General features: G+C 48.0%; 1 protein-coding gene across 3 annotated transcripts in view; it reads left to right on the top strand.

Moving 5' to 3' along the window:
* Positions 1 to 1287: 1287 nt before the first annotated feature.
* Positions 1288 to 16053, top strand: part of HS6ST2 (heparan sulfate 6-O-sulfotransferase 2) — a gene marked incomplete at its 5' end in the record, with an annotated part of 290978 nt that continues 276212 nt past the window's right edge. For all 3 annotated transcript variants that reach the window (XM_082610734.1, XM_082610733.1, XM_082610732.1), the window contains 2 exons: positions 1288 to 1715; positions 2568 to 3086. In XM_082610734.1, coding sequence (XP_082466860.1) covers positions 1288 to 1715; positions 2568 to 3086 — 947 coding nt within the window. The remainder of the gene's footprint in view (positions 1716 to 2567; positions 3087 to 16053) is intronic.

Here is a 16053-nt window from a genome sequence, read left to right as displayed (position 1 = left end):
AGGTAAGGGCAGGGGGCACAGCTGTGAAATCGCCTGAGAAGAGCCCCTGCCTTCAGTGGCCCGTGACTCAGCACCTCCGAACTTAGAGCAGCAGGTAAACACTGCCTCATATTTGGAATTGCCCAAAGGCCATCCTCACAGTGACCCAGAGGGTCAAAAAGGAGGAATTAGTCCCATTTTATGGAAGAGGAACCTGAGGCTCAGGAGGGGCAGGTCATTATCCCAGGGCTGCCCAGCAAGGAAACGACAGAAACTCAGGACCCCCAGACCAACGCTTGCTGCTTCACTACGCAGAGAGAATAAAAGAGGGATGGCGCAGGGTCCAGTGAGGGCCCAAATGTTCTGAGGCAGATCGTGGGAGAGGCTGTCTCTGGGGGGACTCATCTCACCGGCCCCCACCTCCCAGACAGCGCTGCTCTGAGACACTGCTGTCACCCCGTGCTCCTTCTGCAGCGGTAGGACTAGATAGCAGTGGGCACTCATTCACGGAAATACCAGTTCCCGGTATGCAGCAAGCTCCACCCGAGCAACCGGATGGGAACGGTCTTGCGTTCTGAGTCCTGGGGACCTTGTCCTAAAGGGACATTCCTTCCTTTCTTGCTAATCCTTACATTGCTGGTCCTGCATCTGAAAAGAGCCTTTTGGACACTTGGCTTGAGGATGGTCTGCACCTATGTATTAGAAAAGGTGCTGTTAGGAAATGGATGGCTTCCTGGGTTCAAACGCTGAGGCTCTGCTGTGTGACCTTGGGCACATCCCTTTCCCTCTCTGGGCCTCAGTTTCCTCATTTGTCACATCACCTTGGATTAGATGCCCCCCCTCTGATGTAGTATTTAGTCATGTACGTTCCTTTTAATACATTTTATATGAGTGAAGGCTTCCTGTAGGCACAGGGCTTGATGCTGAGGATTGAGCAAGAAGAGGGGAGTAAGGGCCAGTCCCTGCTGTAAAAAAGCTCAAATTCCCATTCTGAAACGTTTTTTGGTCATGCTTTTCCTTCATGCTGACTTACCTTTTCAGAAAATGCCCCCGCTTCCGTTGGAGAATGGAAATTGGCAAGGAGAGAGGGGAAAAGGTCCAATTTGCGCCTTTGCTATTTTAGGGGAGGTTGAAATTACAGGCCAAAGTGTACTGATGTGCTCACTGGAGTGACCTCCGTCCCCCAAGACAGGAGAAAACCCAGGTCCTCTGCTTGTTAAGTGGTTTGAGCTCTTAGGCGTGAGGCATTATTACATAAATTCAGGCTCGCTCCAGATCCTTAGTACCCTGAGTTGCCTCAAGGGGGTAATGGCACTGCCTGCGTGTGCAGCCCGGGCGCTCGGGCCGCCGTTGCAACCGGAGCGAGAAGCGCCCGCCCGCACCACCTGTCCCCGCCGGCATTCCAGAGTAGAGGCCGAATTGGCAGCAAGCCGGCCCGGATCAGTCGCCGCCTCAGTCCGCGCGGGCCCTCCTAGGGGTGTGTCTCGCGGATTCAACTCCCAGCCGCTCCTGGACGAGCCCCTAAAGGCTTCTTCCTCTCTGGCGGGAGACGCGCGCGCCCCTCTCTTCGCGCTGCTGGCCCGAGGCCGCCGCAGGCGGATGCACGACCTCAGGAGACGCTGGGACCTGGGCTCCCTCTGCCGGGCCCTGCTCACCCGGGGCCTGGCCGCCCTGGGCCACTCGCTGAAGCACGTGCTCGGCGCGATCTTCTCCAAGATTTTCGGTCCCCTGGCCAGGTACGTTTTAGGCGAAAGCGGGACTCGCGCTCCCGGGCCAGGACGCGCGGGAGCCGTGCGGGAAGGGAAGGCAGCCTCGAAGGGAGAGAAAGGCACAAAGTTCCGGCTGGCCCGCGGCGGCCAGGCTCCGGGGCTCTGGAGGGGCGCGGCGCGCGTTTGGCTACGCTGCGGCTCCCTCCCCGCGCTTCCACGGGCACCCGTAGCGCAGCGTCTCCGCTAGCAAGTCGGGCTGCCGGCGGACCCCCTTCCCCCAGGGTAACTCCGAACGCCTGGCTCCGAGCTCCCTTGAGGCGTCCCCCAAGGTGGGCAGCCCGTTGCGGGCAAGAGCAGGGCTTCGGGGCGCACGGGGAAGGAGCCCGAGAGTCGGGCAGGCGAGGAGGCGGCGGCGTGCGCGCCAAGGGGAATGGGGGCAGAAGCGCCCGGGAGAGTCCGGCGAGCGAAGCAGGATGGGGATGGGAGTCACGGAGCCACCGAGAGTGGAACAAGACGCGCGGGGGCTCGGACCCGTGGTATGAGTTGAGGAGTGGGGCAACCGGGTCAGGCGGGGTCCCACGGGTACGAAACCCCGCGAAGCGGCTCCGAGAGCTCTGGCGCTGGGAGAGGGCAGGCGGCCAGCGGGAAGGAGTCGGGGGGAGGGGGGTGTGTGCGGCAGAAGCCACAGCGCTGAGCCTGCCGGGAAGGAAGGAAGCGGGGAAGGGCGCCACCGCCGCCGCCGCCGCGGTGGAGTACTCGGTGCCGAGGGGAGGGGGAAAGGGGCGCAACGGCGGCGCCAGGGGGAGGGGGGCGGTACGGGCGCACGGCGAGCGCGGGCTGAGCTGCGGGATTGACGTAAGGAGCTTGGGTTTCCCCCAGCGTCGGGAACATGGATGAGAAATCCAACAAGCTGCTGCTGGCTTTGGTGATGCTCTTCCTTTTTGCCGTGATCGTCCTCCAATACGTGTGCCCCGGCACAGAATGCCAGCTCCTCCGCCTGCAGGCGTTCAGCTCCCCGATGCCGGACCCGTACCGCTCGGAGGATGAGAGCTCCGCCAGGTTCGTGCCCCATTACAATTTCAGCCGCGGCGACCTCCTGCGCAAGGTAGACTTCGACATCAAGGGTGATGACCTGATCGTGTTCCTGCACATCCAGAAGACCGGAGGCACCACTTTCGGCCGCCACCTGGTGCGCAACATCCAGCTGGAGCAACCGTGCGAATGCCGCGTGGGTCAGAAGAAATGCACTTGCCACCGGCCGGGTAAGCGGGAGACCTGGCTCTTCTCCAGGTTCTCCACGGGTTGGAGCTGCGGACTGCACGCCGACTGGACCGAGCTCACCAGCTGCGTGCCCGCCGTGGTGGACGGCAAGCGCGACGCCAGGCTGAGACCGTCCAGGTGAGTGCGCGCCCGCGGCGGAGCGGGGCCCTGGGGCGCGGGAGCGGACCCGGGCCGGGGTGGGCGGAGGGCCGGGAGGCGCGGCTAGCCGCTGCCGGCGACCCAGGGAGCACCTCGGCGCCCGTGCGGTGGCGCCCCGGCGCGCGCGCTCGTGGCGCTGTGGCGGCTGCAGGAAGCTCGTCCGTTCCGACCTGGGACGGCTCCTCTCTCTGCCCGCGGGTTGGCCTGCTTGTCGGCTGGGAGTGCGCGCTGGGGAAGCGGCCAGGAGGCCCGGGACGAGCGCCCCCCGGCCGCCGCCGGGACAGGGTACAGCACGCAGACTCCGCACTGGAGGGCCCAAAAGAACTACGCTCTGAGTGCAGCGTCCCTGAGCCCCTCCAGCCTTTCGCTTCTTTTCGCCGCACCCAGGTTTCCAAGCCGCCTTTCGCTCTCTTCTTTCCCGCTCCCGCATTTCCCCTCCCCCCGCCTTTCCCCTCGCTTCCTCTATTTGCCTTTTTTTCTTTCTCGTGCTTGGGATCTTGTCAGCTCCTGGCCGCTCTCTCTTTCCTCTTCCCTCCGTTTTCCTCTTTCACTTTGTTTCTCGTTCTTTCTTTAACCCTTTTTGTTCTTTCTCTTCTTTCCTGACTTTTGTCGCCTCCCTCCTCCGTTCTCTCCACTGGCTCTGCTCTCCCTGGGCGAATGAATGTCCCTCTGCGGCTGTTTGCGGGCACCCAGAGAGAGCTCGTGGTACCCAGCTTGCGCCCCGCACTACTGGCTGCACGCCGGGCATCAGCGGCGCTTTGCGAGTGCGAGGGGCACCCCGCGGGTCGAAGGGCAGGTGGAACGCTGCCCCGGATCCCGTGTGGGGCTCAGTCTTGGGAAACCTCTCCTGATTTACAAACTCTGAGCGTCAGAGCAGGGCGCCGCCAGGCAACTTTATGAACGCAGGGCTGAATCGGAAAGAGCTGTTTTATGAAAAGCCACTTGCTTTTGTAGCTAGGGCATTTTCCTGCAGCCAGCTGCAATGCCCAGTTGCTGGAGGTCATGGAGTGCCATAAAGGGGGGTGTAGGAAGGACTCTTTGGGGTGCAGTTGCCCCAGTCAGGGCTCCCATTCTGCGACTCTCCCTAAAACAGATGTGGGCTGTGGCAGGCAGTCCAGGGAATGGACAAGTTGAGTCTCATTGACATGGCCATGCTCTCTGTCTCCTCAGCGAGGTGACCACAAGGGTCCTGGAGGCTGCTGCTGCTGCTACAGAGGCTGCTTCCCTGGACAGGCTCCCCACTCCCTCCTCTGCCTCCCCAGCCCCTCATGATGAGGGCTATGGCCATATTTTGTTGATGCCTCTTGGAATGCAAGAGCCAGGCAGTTTCTTCTGTCCAGCCCCAGACGAATGGAGCCCTCCAACTTCCTGGTCACCATTGAGATTTAGAGGAAACCTCACCCCCTACTCACTTTCCCTTCCCTCAGTTTACAGTGTCCTTTTTGAATGCTGGAATTCTGGGAGAATCTGTTGAACTTTCATTTCCCTTCCAGCACTAACCGTTATTTTTTTTCCCCCGACCTAAGAGAACCTTGACCCTAGGAAGGTTGCTGTCTCAATCTGTTGTGAGAATTGTGTAAGCCATTGTCACCACAAGACTCTGGTGTTTAAGACGTTCGTAAACAGTTAGGCAATATTGAAAATAATCCCTCTTGCTGATAGAGCCTGTAGGTTTTGTGAGGGGTGGTGATGTAAAAAGCTCTTGAGGGCAAAAATTGAATTCCACAGCCATGGCTGTGGCATAGGAGTAAAAATGAAGTCTTGGCCACTATGGACTCCCCGGCCCTGTTTGGAATTCCTCAGGGCACATGTGCCTTTTAAAATCCTTTTGGACTTGTAGGTCAGGGTGTGACAGTATCTGTAGACACACATTATTATTGTGGTCTTGATTGTGTATCTGGTCTTTTGGCAGATTACTTCAGAAATTTACCATAAGATAACCAGGCCCCCTCAAGGGGAGGGTTCAGCCTCTTGGATGGCCCCCAATGGAAGCAAAATTATTTGAAATGAAATAAGATTTTCTTGATCATCAAAAGGGTGATACCACAGTGCCATCTAGTCTAGTAGAAGAACCACTTTTTAAAAACATTTATTTATTTTATTTATTTACTTTTGGCTGTGTTGTGTCATTGTTGCTGCGTGAGGGCTTTCTCTAGTTGCGGCGAGTGGGGGCTACTCTTCGTTGCGGTGCATGGGCTTCTCATTGCGGTGGCTTCTCTTCTCGCGGAGCACGGGCTCTAGGCACACGGGCTCAGTAGTTGTGGCACGTGGGCTCAGTAGTTGTGGCTCGCGGGCTTTAGAGCGCAGGCTAAGTAGCTGTGGTGCACGGGCTTAGTTGCTCCGCGGCATGTGGGATCTTCCTGGACCAGGGCTCGAACCCGTGTCCCCTGCATTGGCAGGCGGATTCTTAACCGCTGCACCACCAGGGAAGCCCAGAAGAAAAACCACTTTTTAAAGAGTCAGAATTACTGGATCTTACAGTATTCACCAAAATGAAATAAAATTTGCTAGAGAAACACATGGCTATCCCCAGGGCATTTCTTTTATTTCCTTAATTCCTACCTACCTCCAGAAACCTTCATCCTGAAGAGTAGTCATAGCCGGAGGGTTCCAGAATTTCCCAGGATGTTGACAAATCCCTGCTTACAGGACCAGTTCTGTGAATTCTGATAATCTGTGTGAGAGAAGGTATGTACAAGTGTGTGACAGTGAGAGAGAGAGAGAGTGTGTGTGTGTGTGTGTGTGTGTGTGTGTGTGTGTTGAAAATTTAGACAGAGGCAGCTTTGCTGGTGGTGATGCATGAGGCCGAGGAGATGTGAAAGTCAGCCACGGGGAGTTCCTGTGTAGAGCAGGCTTCCATGCCAGCTGCTGGTGGTTCTGTGCGCCACTGAGCTGAGCAGAACAGCAGCTCAGTCTGTTTGGCCTGGGAGTTCTGACACCCGGGCCTTCGTTCCAGGCCAGCCATGAACCAGCTGTATGACCTTGGACCAGAGTCTGTCCCAGCCTTGTCTTGTGGAGAGTGCATTCCAGTTTCTGATGAGCTTTTCCATCCCTTATCTCTGGTATTTCTCTGTAAACTTGCACTATGTGTAGGAGGAAGGCAGAGTGGGCAAAAGTCTCCCCATTTGTCCCATGAGACAGAAGCCCAAGGGGGTTGAAGGACTTTCTCAAGGTCATTGGGCTCTTCAGTGACACAGCAGGGACCTTACTGCAGCTCTGGCTGCTTCCACAGCCCTTGCTCTGTTGACTGTGACTCCATGAACAAGGTTTTTTAAAATTTTCTTTATTTATTTTGTGAAAGCACAGTGAGGTATTTCATGTGAGTCATTACCACAAAATGAACACTCAGTGAATGTTAACTGGTATTGTTATCAACTACATCATCACCGTTTCCAGGCATTTTTACACATGTGTTTGAACAAGTGATTGGACCAGGGTTGCCGCAGCCGTTGGGAAAAAAACACATTTCTACCTCCCTGAGGTTTTCTGCTCACCAGGAGAAGGTCTCGTGGCAAAGGGGCCTCTCATTGCCTAGTCAGAAATCGCTACAAGGCTGAGAAGGATGGGAGGATGCTGGGGACCTGGTGACTAAGCATCAGGAAGAGGCCTCAGCGGCGACAAGGGCCACCTTTTGACTCGCAGCCATCCATCCACATTGGGGGGGTGGCGCACGAGAGGCCACCGTGGCTGCAAGCCAAGACCTGAATTCTGTTCCCACTGCTACATTCGAGATGCTTCCCTGCCTCAGCGGATGGTGAAGTGCTCGAGTGATATATAACGGCTGAGTGGAAACGGCTGCCATCACGTTGCCTGGAGAGGACAAAGAGAGAGAGTGCTTGGCTGGCAAAAGGCACAAATTGTTTATTAAGAATCGTATTTCTTTTCAAAAAACCTAGCAATTGCATTTCATGCATCTGTTGTTTAGGGGCCAGAGAAAGGTCCTGCTCAATCTAGAATTACCAAGACTGTTTTTGAAAATGTGTCAAAACATGGTTGCTGACCAGCTCTTCAAACTCCCAAATTCTGCAGGCTTTTCCCAGGCCAAATTCCCTCCGTTTGTAGCCAGCTCTAGTGCATCAATGGGGCTGTGGGAGGAACTCAGAATTGGGCACCAAGAAACTGCACCAGCCTCATTCTTCTTCCCCAGGCACTGTGCTGGCTGGCACACTCGGGCGGCAGCTGGCGGCAGGGGAAGGTCAGGTTCCATGGCTACCCAAGTCAAAGAATCTGATCATCATATTCACGTTGCATCCTAGACATTTAGTATCTCTACATTTTGCAGCAGTCTTACGGAAGAGTAATTAATCGTCACCTAGAAACCACTAGGCTATCACTGACAGGAAAGGACTACAAGGCATTTACATGGAGCATAACCTTTTCTCTTTCTTTCTTTTGTCTTCTTTGTGGTCACTCCTTTTTAATACCTGTGGTAAAGGCTTCCTTTTCTTTCCCTTTCTCGTTTAAAGGTGGCTCTTTTCTTTTTTTGGCCGTGTGCGGCTTGTGGGATCTTAGTTCCCTGACCAGGGATCGAACCCGGACCCCAGCAGTGAAAGCACTGAGTCCTAACCACTGGACTGCCAGGGAATTCCCAAGGTGGCTCCATTTTGATAGAACCATGTCTTAGCAAGAAGTCCGTAGCGCACAAGACTGCTCATGGCTCACATGCCCATGCTCCACTCCTTCCCTCCTGCAGTGAAGCAGGACAACATGACAGGCTTTGGTACAGGGCAAGGCAGCGAGTGAGTGGACTGATCCAGGCAGCAATGCCGTCCTTCTGGTCCTTCAGGCTGTAGGCCACTGGGTTCTCATAGGGGTAGCTTCACCTAGCTGGGGATGCTAAGAGGACACTAAGAGCTGTTATTACTCCCCTGCCACGTATTTTTCAGGAGAAGGTGAGAAATTCACCATGATAACATCTGTAGAACTTCAGCTGTAGTAGTTAGCATCTTTGCCCAGATGGCAAACATGTTGCTGGCAACCCAGCAAAGCTCGAAGTTCTCAAGGTGGTATAAAAAGGTACTCAGAATTAGATATTGTTAATAGTAATTTTAGATTAGTGCTGTTACGTGGCAATAAGAATGTCAGAGCTTGTCTTTTCTAGATGTCTGTCATCAACTTAAGTAGCATGAAATAACATTAAAGAATCGTCACCTCTTCCCTCTGTCATTCGTTAAACAAAATTCTGCAAAACTGCCCATTATATTCCAGGGAAGACGTGTCATCTTTGCTCTCACAGAGCTTACAGTAGAACAGAATAATTTGGTGTTTTAGATATTTAATAAAGAAGATGGATTTTGTTTGAAAATGATTTGAATATCAATAATGTCTTTAAGATGTCATATCTTTACCAGAATATGTTTTAAAAATAGAGAAAAGTCCATCTGTTTATATAACAGTTTAGGTCTAATCAGCCAACTTTGTGGAGTAAGTATTATGGCCTCTGCCCAGTGCTAGCAGTTGGGGGAGATTAGAGCCTAGACAAATCCAAAAAAGCCAAGGTCACCATCTTTAGCCTCAAGTTCATTAAGATTAGATGGTAAAATGCAGAACTGTGTCGTGTATAGATGGGGGATGGGGGGGTGGGGAGGAGCATGTGACTTGGGGCAAGTCCATCCCCCTCTGTAAAATGGGAGATTTAAAGGAGATGCTTTCTAAGGCCCTTTCCTTTCTAAAGTATGAGGAGCAGGCCAGAAAAAGGAGAGATCTGTTTGGAAAGGCTTCTAGGAATAGGTGGGTTGTATTTAGAAGAAAGGAGGCATTGTGGGTGGGCGTGGCATCCTCATGGCATCGTGAGGTCAAGTCACCTCACCTAGCCAGGGCTGGCCAGACCTGAGAAGGTTCATGCCTGGGGGAGGGTTAGGGAGTCTCATTGTAGAGATCCTGGAATGGCAGAAAGGAGGTTGAACCCCAGTGAGTATGAGAAGCTCTTGCATGGCAGGGATGTAAAAAACATAAAAGTAAATGAAGGCTGTAGTCCAGTTAAAGGTACCACCCTGATTTCCAGTCTGGAGTTGAGGTGGTACCATTGACAACACGGAGAGGTTGAGAAGGCGATCTGCTTGGGGCTGCGAGGATGCCAAGAACTGTGACCGGTCTAAGTTGCCTAGGCTTCTAGTGGCCAAGGCTTGTAAGGAAGTGAGAATGGGGACTCTGGACAGGTTAGGACTTAGTTGTATATGTAGGAGTCTCTGAATCCAGTTAGTCTGAATTCACAGTTGGCATTATTATTTAAATGATAGCTGCAATTCACATGTGGAACTCTCAGGCAGGTAAAAGGCTGTTTGAAGAGAGGAAAAGATCGACAGTTATGATTACATAAAAATGAGAAGTGTTCATCTGTCCAAAAATAGCCAAAATGAAAAGGCATATGGCAAACCGATGAAAATATGCACAACAAATAAAACAGACAAAAGGCTGACATCGTTCCTGGATAAAGAACTTGTACAAATTGATTAGAAAAACAAAGGATATGACCAGACAATTTGCAACATGGGAACCACAACTAGTTTACAGACAGAGAAAAGCTCTTTAGCCTCACTGGTACTAAAGAAATGCAAATTTAAATAATTATATATAGGAAAACCTTTTTGCCTGTCTAATTAACCTGGATTAAAAAAAAAAAAAAAAACTCGGTATACATCACCACCACCACCAAACAAAAAAAGATAGTAGCGGGGCTTCCCTGGTGGTGCAGTGGTTAAGAATCCACCTGCCAATGCAGGGGACACAGGTTCGAGCCCTGGGCCGGGAAGATCCCACATGCTGCGGAGCAACTAAGCCCATGCACCACAACTACTGAGCCTGCGCTCTAGGGCCCGCGAGCCACAACTACTGAGCCCGCGTGCCACAGCTACTGAAGCCCGTGCGCCTAGAGCCTGTGCTCCGCAACAAGAGAATCCACCGCAATGAGAAGCCCACGCACTGCAATGAAGAGTAGCCCCTGCTCGCCACAACTAGAGAAAGCCCGTGTGCAGCAACAAAGACCCAACGCAGCCAAAAATAAAATAAATTAATTAAAAAAATAAATGAAGTAGTGGCTGTTATAATAATCATTATTATTTAAAAAAAAGATAGTATCCAGTGCTGACAAGGGTGTGGTACATACCATCATTCTCATATGTTGTTGGTGTGACTATGTTGGAATAATTCTTCCCGAAATAAAATAGATAATATCAACAGAGAACATTGAAAATACTTACTTCTTTGACCCATGATGTGTTTGCTGGGATTTTACTGAAAAACAATCCTGTATATGTTTTTCTATGACTCACTCACTTATTTATTTATTTATTTATTTATTTACAGATATTTATTGAATATCTCTTATCACGGTGCCTCCAGCACCATGAGGAACCAGGTAGATGTGGTCACTGGCTTCATAGAGTGGGAAAGGTAGACATGAAACAAATAATTCATTACTTAAAATTGTGAGAAGCGCCATGGGGGAAAAGCATAGGGTGATATGAGAGTGGTATCTTAGGAGACTACCATTATTTAAGTTATTTGGAGCTATTCATAAGTGCAACAAATCGGAAAAATCTGCATCCACATATAGGAGAATGGTTCAAGAAATCTCAGTACATCCACTTGAGCGATTATTTCAAAACCATTTAAATGTCCTTTTCAGAGTATAGAAAATTGGTAGTGATTTAATGCTAAGGGAAAAAGAGATAGACAGTTATGGGCCCAGTATGACTACAATTATGTGAGAGAGTGGTTGAGGAGGGAGAGAGGCAAATCATCTTTCTATCCCTCTCAAATCTAAGCATAAAAGGCAAAGAATGGAAGAAAAATACCGAGATATCAATAGATCAATTAGTGACTTATTTTTTTTTCCTGTTTCTCTGAAGGATTTGAATTTCCTGTATGAGTATGCATTACTTTCATAGTAAAAGTAAATATTAACAGTTTTAAAAATGATGCTTTATAATGGCTGTGATAAATTACACAGTCTGCTTCTTGGTTTCTAAAACTATGGCTGGTTATTTCATTAGCCTCTTGATATTCTGGGAGTCCTTAATGAGGAAAGCAGCCTCAGCTAAATAAACTCACAGACTGAAAGGCAGAGGTGATAAGTCAGGCATCAGCTGTTGATTTTTCTGATGATTGGCTATTATCGTATTCCAAGGAATCCATGAAACTCTTATACCAGTACAGTACAGAGATATTTGAGTGGATTGCTATTGCTTGTGCTCTGTTTAAAAATTAAATGAAACTGGAAATTAATAATGGCACACAGTTGGAAATAAAAGGCTTACTCTGCTCAGCCAGAGCCACCCAAGATAGCCTGGATTGTGAATCTTCGTGAGCCTCTTTTCAAATGAACTGACACCAGAACTAATGGTCTGGCTGGAAGAGTAAAGTCTTGGGGTTGGAGAAGGGCTGTAGTTCTAAACGTCCACAACTGAGAGCTTAGATCAGTTAGTGCATGTGTTGCCCTCATCCAGGAGAGAAGGGGAGTGCATTCTGCTGGAGCAGCCTCCCCGCAGAGCAGTTTCACTTCAGAATAGCATTGCCCCTGGTTAACTGTAAATTGACTAGAACACTTCATTCCTCAACTGCTCTGGGTATCTGAGGGGCCACTAAATACAGTAAGGTTCAGAATCTTATTGTTGAGACTCCATGGAGACTACATTCTAGGTACAAGTTATTTTGACAGTGTAAAGAATGTGCTTCACACTTGGAAAGCTAATACCAACATTCTGCGCCAAATAAGATGAGATATTTATTTATTTTTCCCCATATATATATATATATATATATATATATATATATATAATTTATTTATTTTTTTGGTACGCGGGCCTCTCACTGTTTTGGCCTCTCCCGCTGTGGAGCACAGGCTCCAGAAGCACAGGCTCAGCGGCCATGGCTCACGGGCCCAGCCGCTCCCTGGCATGTGGGATCTTCCCGGACCAGGGCATGAACCCGTGTCCCCTCCATCGGCAGGCAGACTCTCAACCACTGCGCCACCAGGGAAGCCCCCCCTCATATATTTAAAACAATATTTATTTATTTATTTGACTGCACCAGGTCTTAGTTGCGGCATGCATGCGGGATCTAGTTCCCTGGTCAGGGATTGAACCTGAGCCCCCTGCATTGGGAGTGCAGAGTCTTAGCCACTGGACCACCGGAGAAGTCCCAAGATGAGATATTTAGTCACTGAGTTTAGAGAAAAAAAGGATATGCATGGGAATGTTCCTTCTTCCATTAAAGTGTAATGAAGAATCCAATTAATGGTATATGTCTTCTAATACAAAGTCATTGTAAGCTTAGAGAAATATTTGTCTAAACTTTAGAAAAATATTTATTGGCAGAAGAGCTTTCCTAGCTTTGCTAGGTATTGGACTTCGCAGATTATTCAGTTGGTCTTATTGCGTCCCATTTGTTATTTCTGCCATTTTGCCTCTAAGAACAGTGTTGAAGACTTTGACACATTTCAGAGCATTACACTAAATAAATCTGTCTTGCACATTCCACTGTGCTTTTTCTGGAATATTATAAATATTCAAATATAGTCACACATGCAAATTCAAAATAAAATTCAATACATGCAAATTCGGCATAAATTCCATATTTATAACTTAGCAATAGTTTTGAACTTGTTATCCTATGATATAAATGTATCAAATATGAGCTCATGGGAATTACCAATAAATATATTTTTCTGATTAAACTGTGGGTTCTTTTTTAGTCACAATTTAAGCTTCAAATCTGGGATATATTCTAAGAGAATAATTTGCACTTCATTTACTCTCAATTGTCAAGAATCATGTTCTTTCCCGATGTAAATGTCTGCAAAAAGGACTTCTTATTCACTGTGCTTGCTTTTTAAATTTTACCAGCAGGGATGCCCTAGTGAGCCTTAGAGAATTGGTCTTTTTCTTGTGAAGAGTATAGTTCTTTTTTTAAATAAATTTATTTATTTATGAATGTATTTTTGGCTGTGTTGGGTCTTCATTGCTGCGCACGGGCTTTCTCTAGTTGCGGCGAGTGGGAGCTACTCTTCGTTGCGGTGCGCGGGCTTCTCATTGCTGTGGCTTCTCTTGCTGTGGAGCACAGGCTCTAGGTGTGTGGGCTTCAGTAGTTGTGGCACGTGGGCTCAGTAGTTGTGTCTCACAGGCTTTAGAGCGCAGGTTAAGTAGCTGTGGTGCACGGGCTTAGTTGCTCGGCAGCATGTGGGATCTTCCCAGACCAAGGCTTGAGCCTGTGTCCCCTGCATCGGCAGGAGGATTCTTAACCACTGCACCACCAGGGAAGTCCCAGTGAAGAGTATAGTTCTAATGAATCACTTCCATGCACTTTTCTGAAGGAATACAGAGCAATTGAAACGTGTGCAGTGCATTGGTTTACATCAAATGGATTAGGCTTGTGTGTGCTATTCCTTGCATTAATTGACTTTTTCCCATAACTGTATAGTATCAGCTCAGATTCATTCGTGGAGATCATTGGACTTTTGCTAACTTCCTACAGAGAGTGAACGCAAGCAAAGAGTGTTTCGAAATTGACTAGAGTGACGGGGTTACAGCCAGGAAACATGGAGGTACTTTTAAAAGGCCCTTTGATCTTGGCAACCAGCTCCTCAGTTATTACAATAAATAGAAGTTCACTAAACTCACCAGTTGAAAGACATAGATTATCACAACCGATGAAAATACAAAATCTAGCTATATGCTGTGTATGAGAGACAAAGCTAAAACATTAGGACACAGATAGGATTGGAATAGATATACTATGCAAATACTAACCAGAAGAAAGCTGATGTAGCTAAATTAACTAAGGCAAAGCCTTTTTTGGGGATAAACAGGATCACTGAATAAAATGATAAAATGTTCAATTCTTCAGATAACAATTCTAAGCCTGTATGCAATTAATACCATAGTTTTGAAATATATAAAGCAAAAATTGACAGAGCTATAAGGAGTTTATTACAAAATATTGAATCTGGTTCCCTGTGCTATACAGTAGGTCCTTGTTGTTTATCTATTTTATATATAGTAGTGTGTATCTGCTAATCCTAAACTCTTAATTTATCCCTCCCCCTACCCCTTTCCCTGTTGGTAACCATAAGTTTGTTTTCTGTGTCTGTGAGTCTTGTTCTGTTTCGTAAATAAGCTCATTTGTATCATTTTTTAGGTTCCGCATATAAGTGATATCATATAATTTTTGTCTTTGTCTGACTTACTTCACTTAGTATGGTAATCTCTAGGTCCATCCATGTTGCTGCAAATGGCATTACTTCATTTTTTTGTGGCTAATATTTCATTGTACCACATCTTTGTCCATTCATTTGTTGATGGACATTTAGGTTGCTTCCATGTCTTGGCTATTGTAAATAGAGCTGCTGTGAATATAGGAGTGCATGTGTCTTTTTTTTCTTAATTAAAAAAATTTTTAAAAATAATTTTATTTATTTATTTTTAGCTGCATCGGGTCTTTTGTTGCTGTTCATGGGCTTTCTCTAGTTGCGGTGAGCGGAGGCCACTCTTCGCTGTGGCGCACAGGCTTCTCGTTGCGGTGGCCTCTCTTGTTGCAGAGCATGGGCTCCAGGCGCATGGGCTTCAGTAGTTGTGGCACACGGGCTCAGTAGTTGTGGCTCGCGGGCTCTAGAGCACAGGCTCAGCAGTTGTGGCGCAGGGGCCCAGTTGCTCTACGGCATGTGGGATCCTCCTGGACCAGGGCTCAAACCCATGTGCCCTGCATTGGCAGGCGGACTCCCAACCACTGCACCACCAGGGAAGCCTGCATGTGACTTTTCAAATTAGACTTTTCTCTGGATATATGCCCAGGAGTGGGATTGCTGAATCATATGGTAACTCTATTTTTAGGTTTTTAAAGAGCCTCCATACTGTTCTCCATAGTAGAAGCCTTTACCCTCTTTTTCGGCTATGTGTCTATACAAACTAAGTGGAATGGAGACCTGCAGTGACTATCTGGAAATATCAGGATCCAACATGTTAACTGATTTTTTAAAGCACCTTTTAAATTTTTTAATAAAAATTACTCTCTAGGGACTTCCCTGGTGGTCCAGTGGTTAAGACTCCATGCTTCCAATGCAGGGGCTGTGGGTTCGATCCCTGGTCAGGGAACTAAGATCCCATATGCTGTGTGGCATGGCCAAAAAATTTAAAAAAAATCACTCTCTAAAGGTAAATTCTGCAGCTCTTCTTTTCCCCTCTTAAACAAGGATTTAGATATTGTAAATGCTTTCAACAATAATTTACACAGAAGAATTATGTTTTAGGGGGAAGAAAAGAAAGGAGTTATGTTAGAGGAAAGATATGGGTTTTTTTTCCAGATAAGGAAAATGAAGACCTCAACTGTATTTTAATTTATGCCCCGTGTGGGCCTAAAATATGGTGCACCCACTTCACAAGATTTGTAAGAGGCCGAAGCATCTTACTCCTTCTGGAATGTTGGCAGTTGCCTAATTAGCAATGTCAGTTGCACTGCTATGACCTGGCCTGTTTCTATAAATGACCATTGCTTTTTATGCTCCCTTTGGTCTGTGTAGACACAGCCTTTGGAGGGCATTGCGAATGAGTTCAGCCAGGGCAGCTCACATAATCTCGCGTTATGAGGAGCCAGTGAAATAAAGCTTTCTCTCAAATTCAAGTGAGGGGTCCCAGAGAAAATGAATCTTGAAGCCTGCTCTTATGCCAGGGGCTTATCATGAAGATAATAGAAGTGCCTTATTATTGAAATAACCAAGTGAGAGTAGCAAATTCCCATAGGAGTGACCATTCTCTCTCCTTTGGAAGAGGCAGCTTTAGAAAAGAGCCATTCAAATCTAAAAAGGATATATCTATATACATATATGGTTATATGTATATGTATAACTGATTCAATTTGCTGTACAGCAGAAATTAACACAACATTGTAAATCAACTATACTCCAATTAAAAATTTTAAAAAAATTACAAAATAAAAATTAAAAAAGAAAAGA

Source organism: Mesoplodon mirus (assembly GCF_964341445.2).
Source record: "Mesoplodon mirus genome assembly, chromosome: X".
NCBI lineage: Eukaryota > Metazoa > Chordata > Mammalia > Artiodactyla > Ziphiidae > Mesoplodon > Mesoplodon mirus.
Note: the sequence above shows the minus strand (reverse complement) of the source record. Positions and strands in the feature narration are given on the sequence as shown.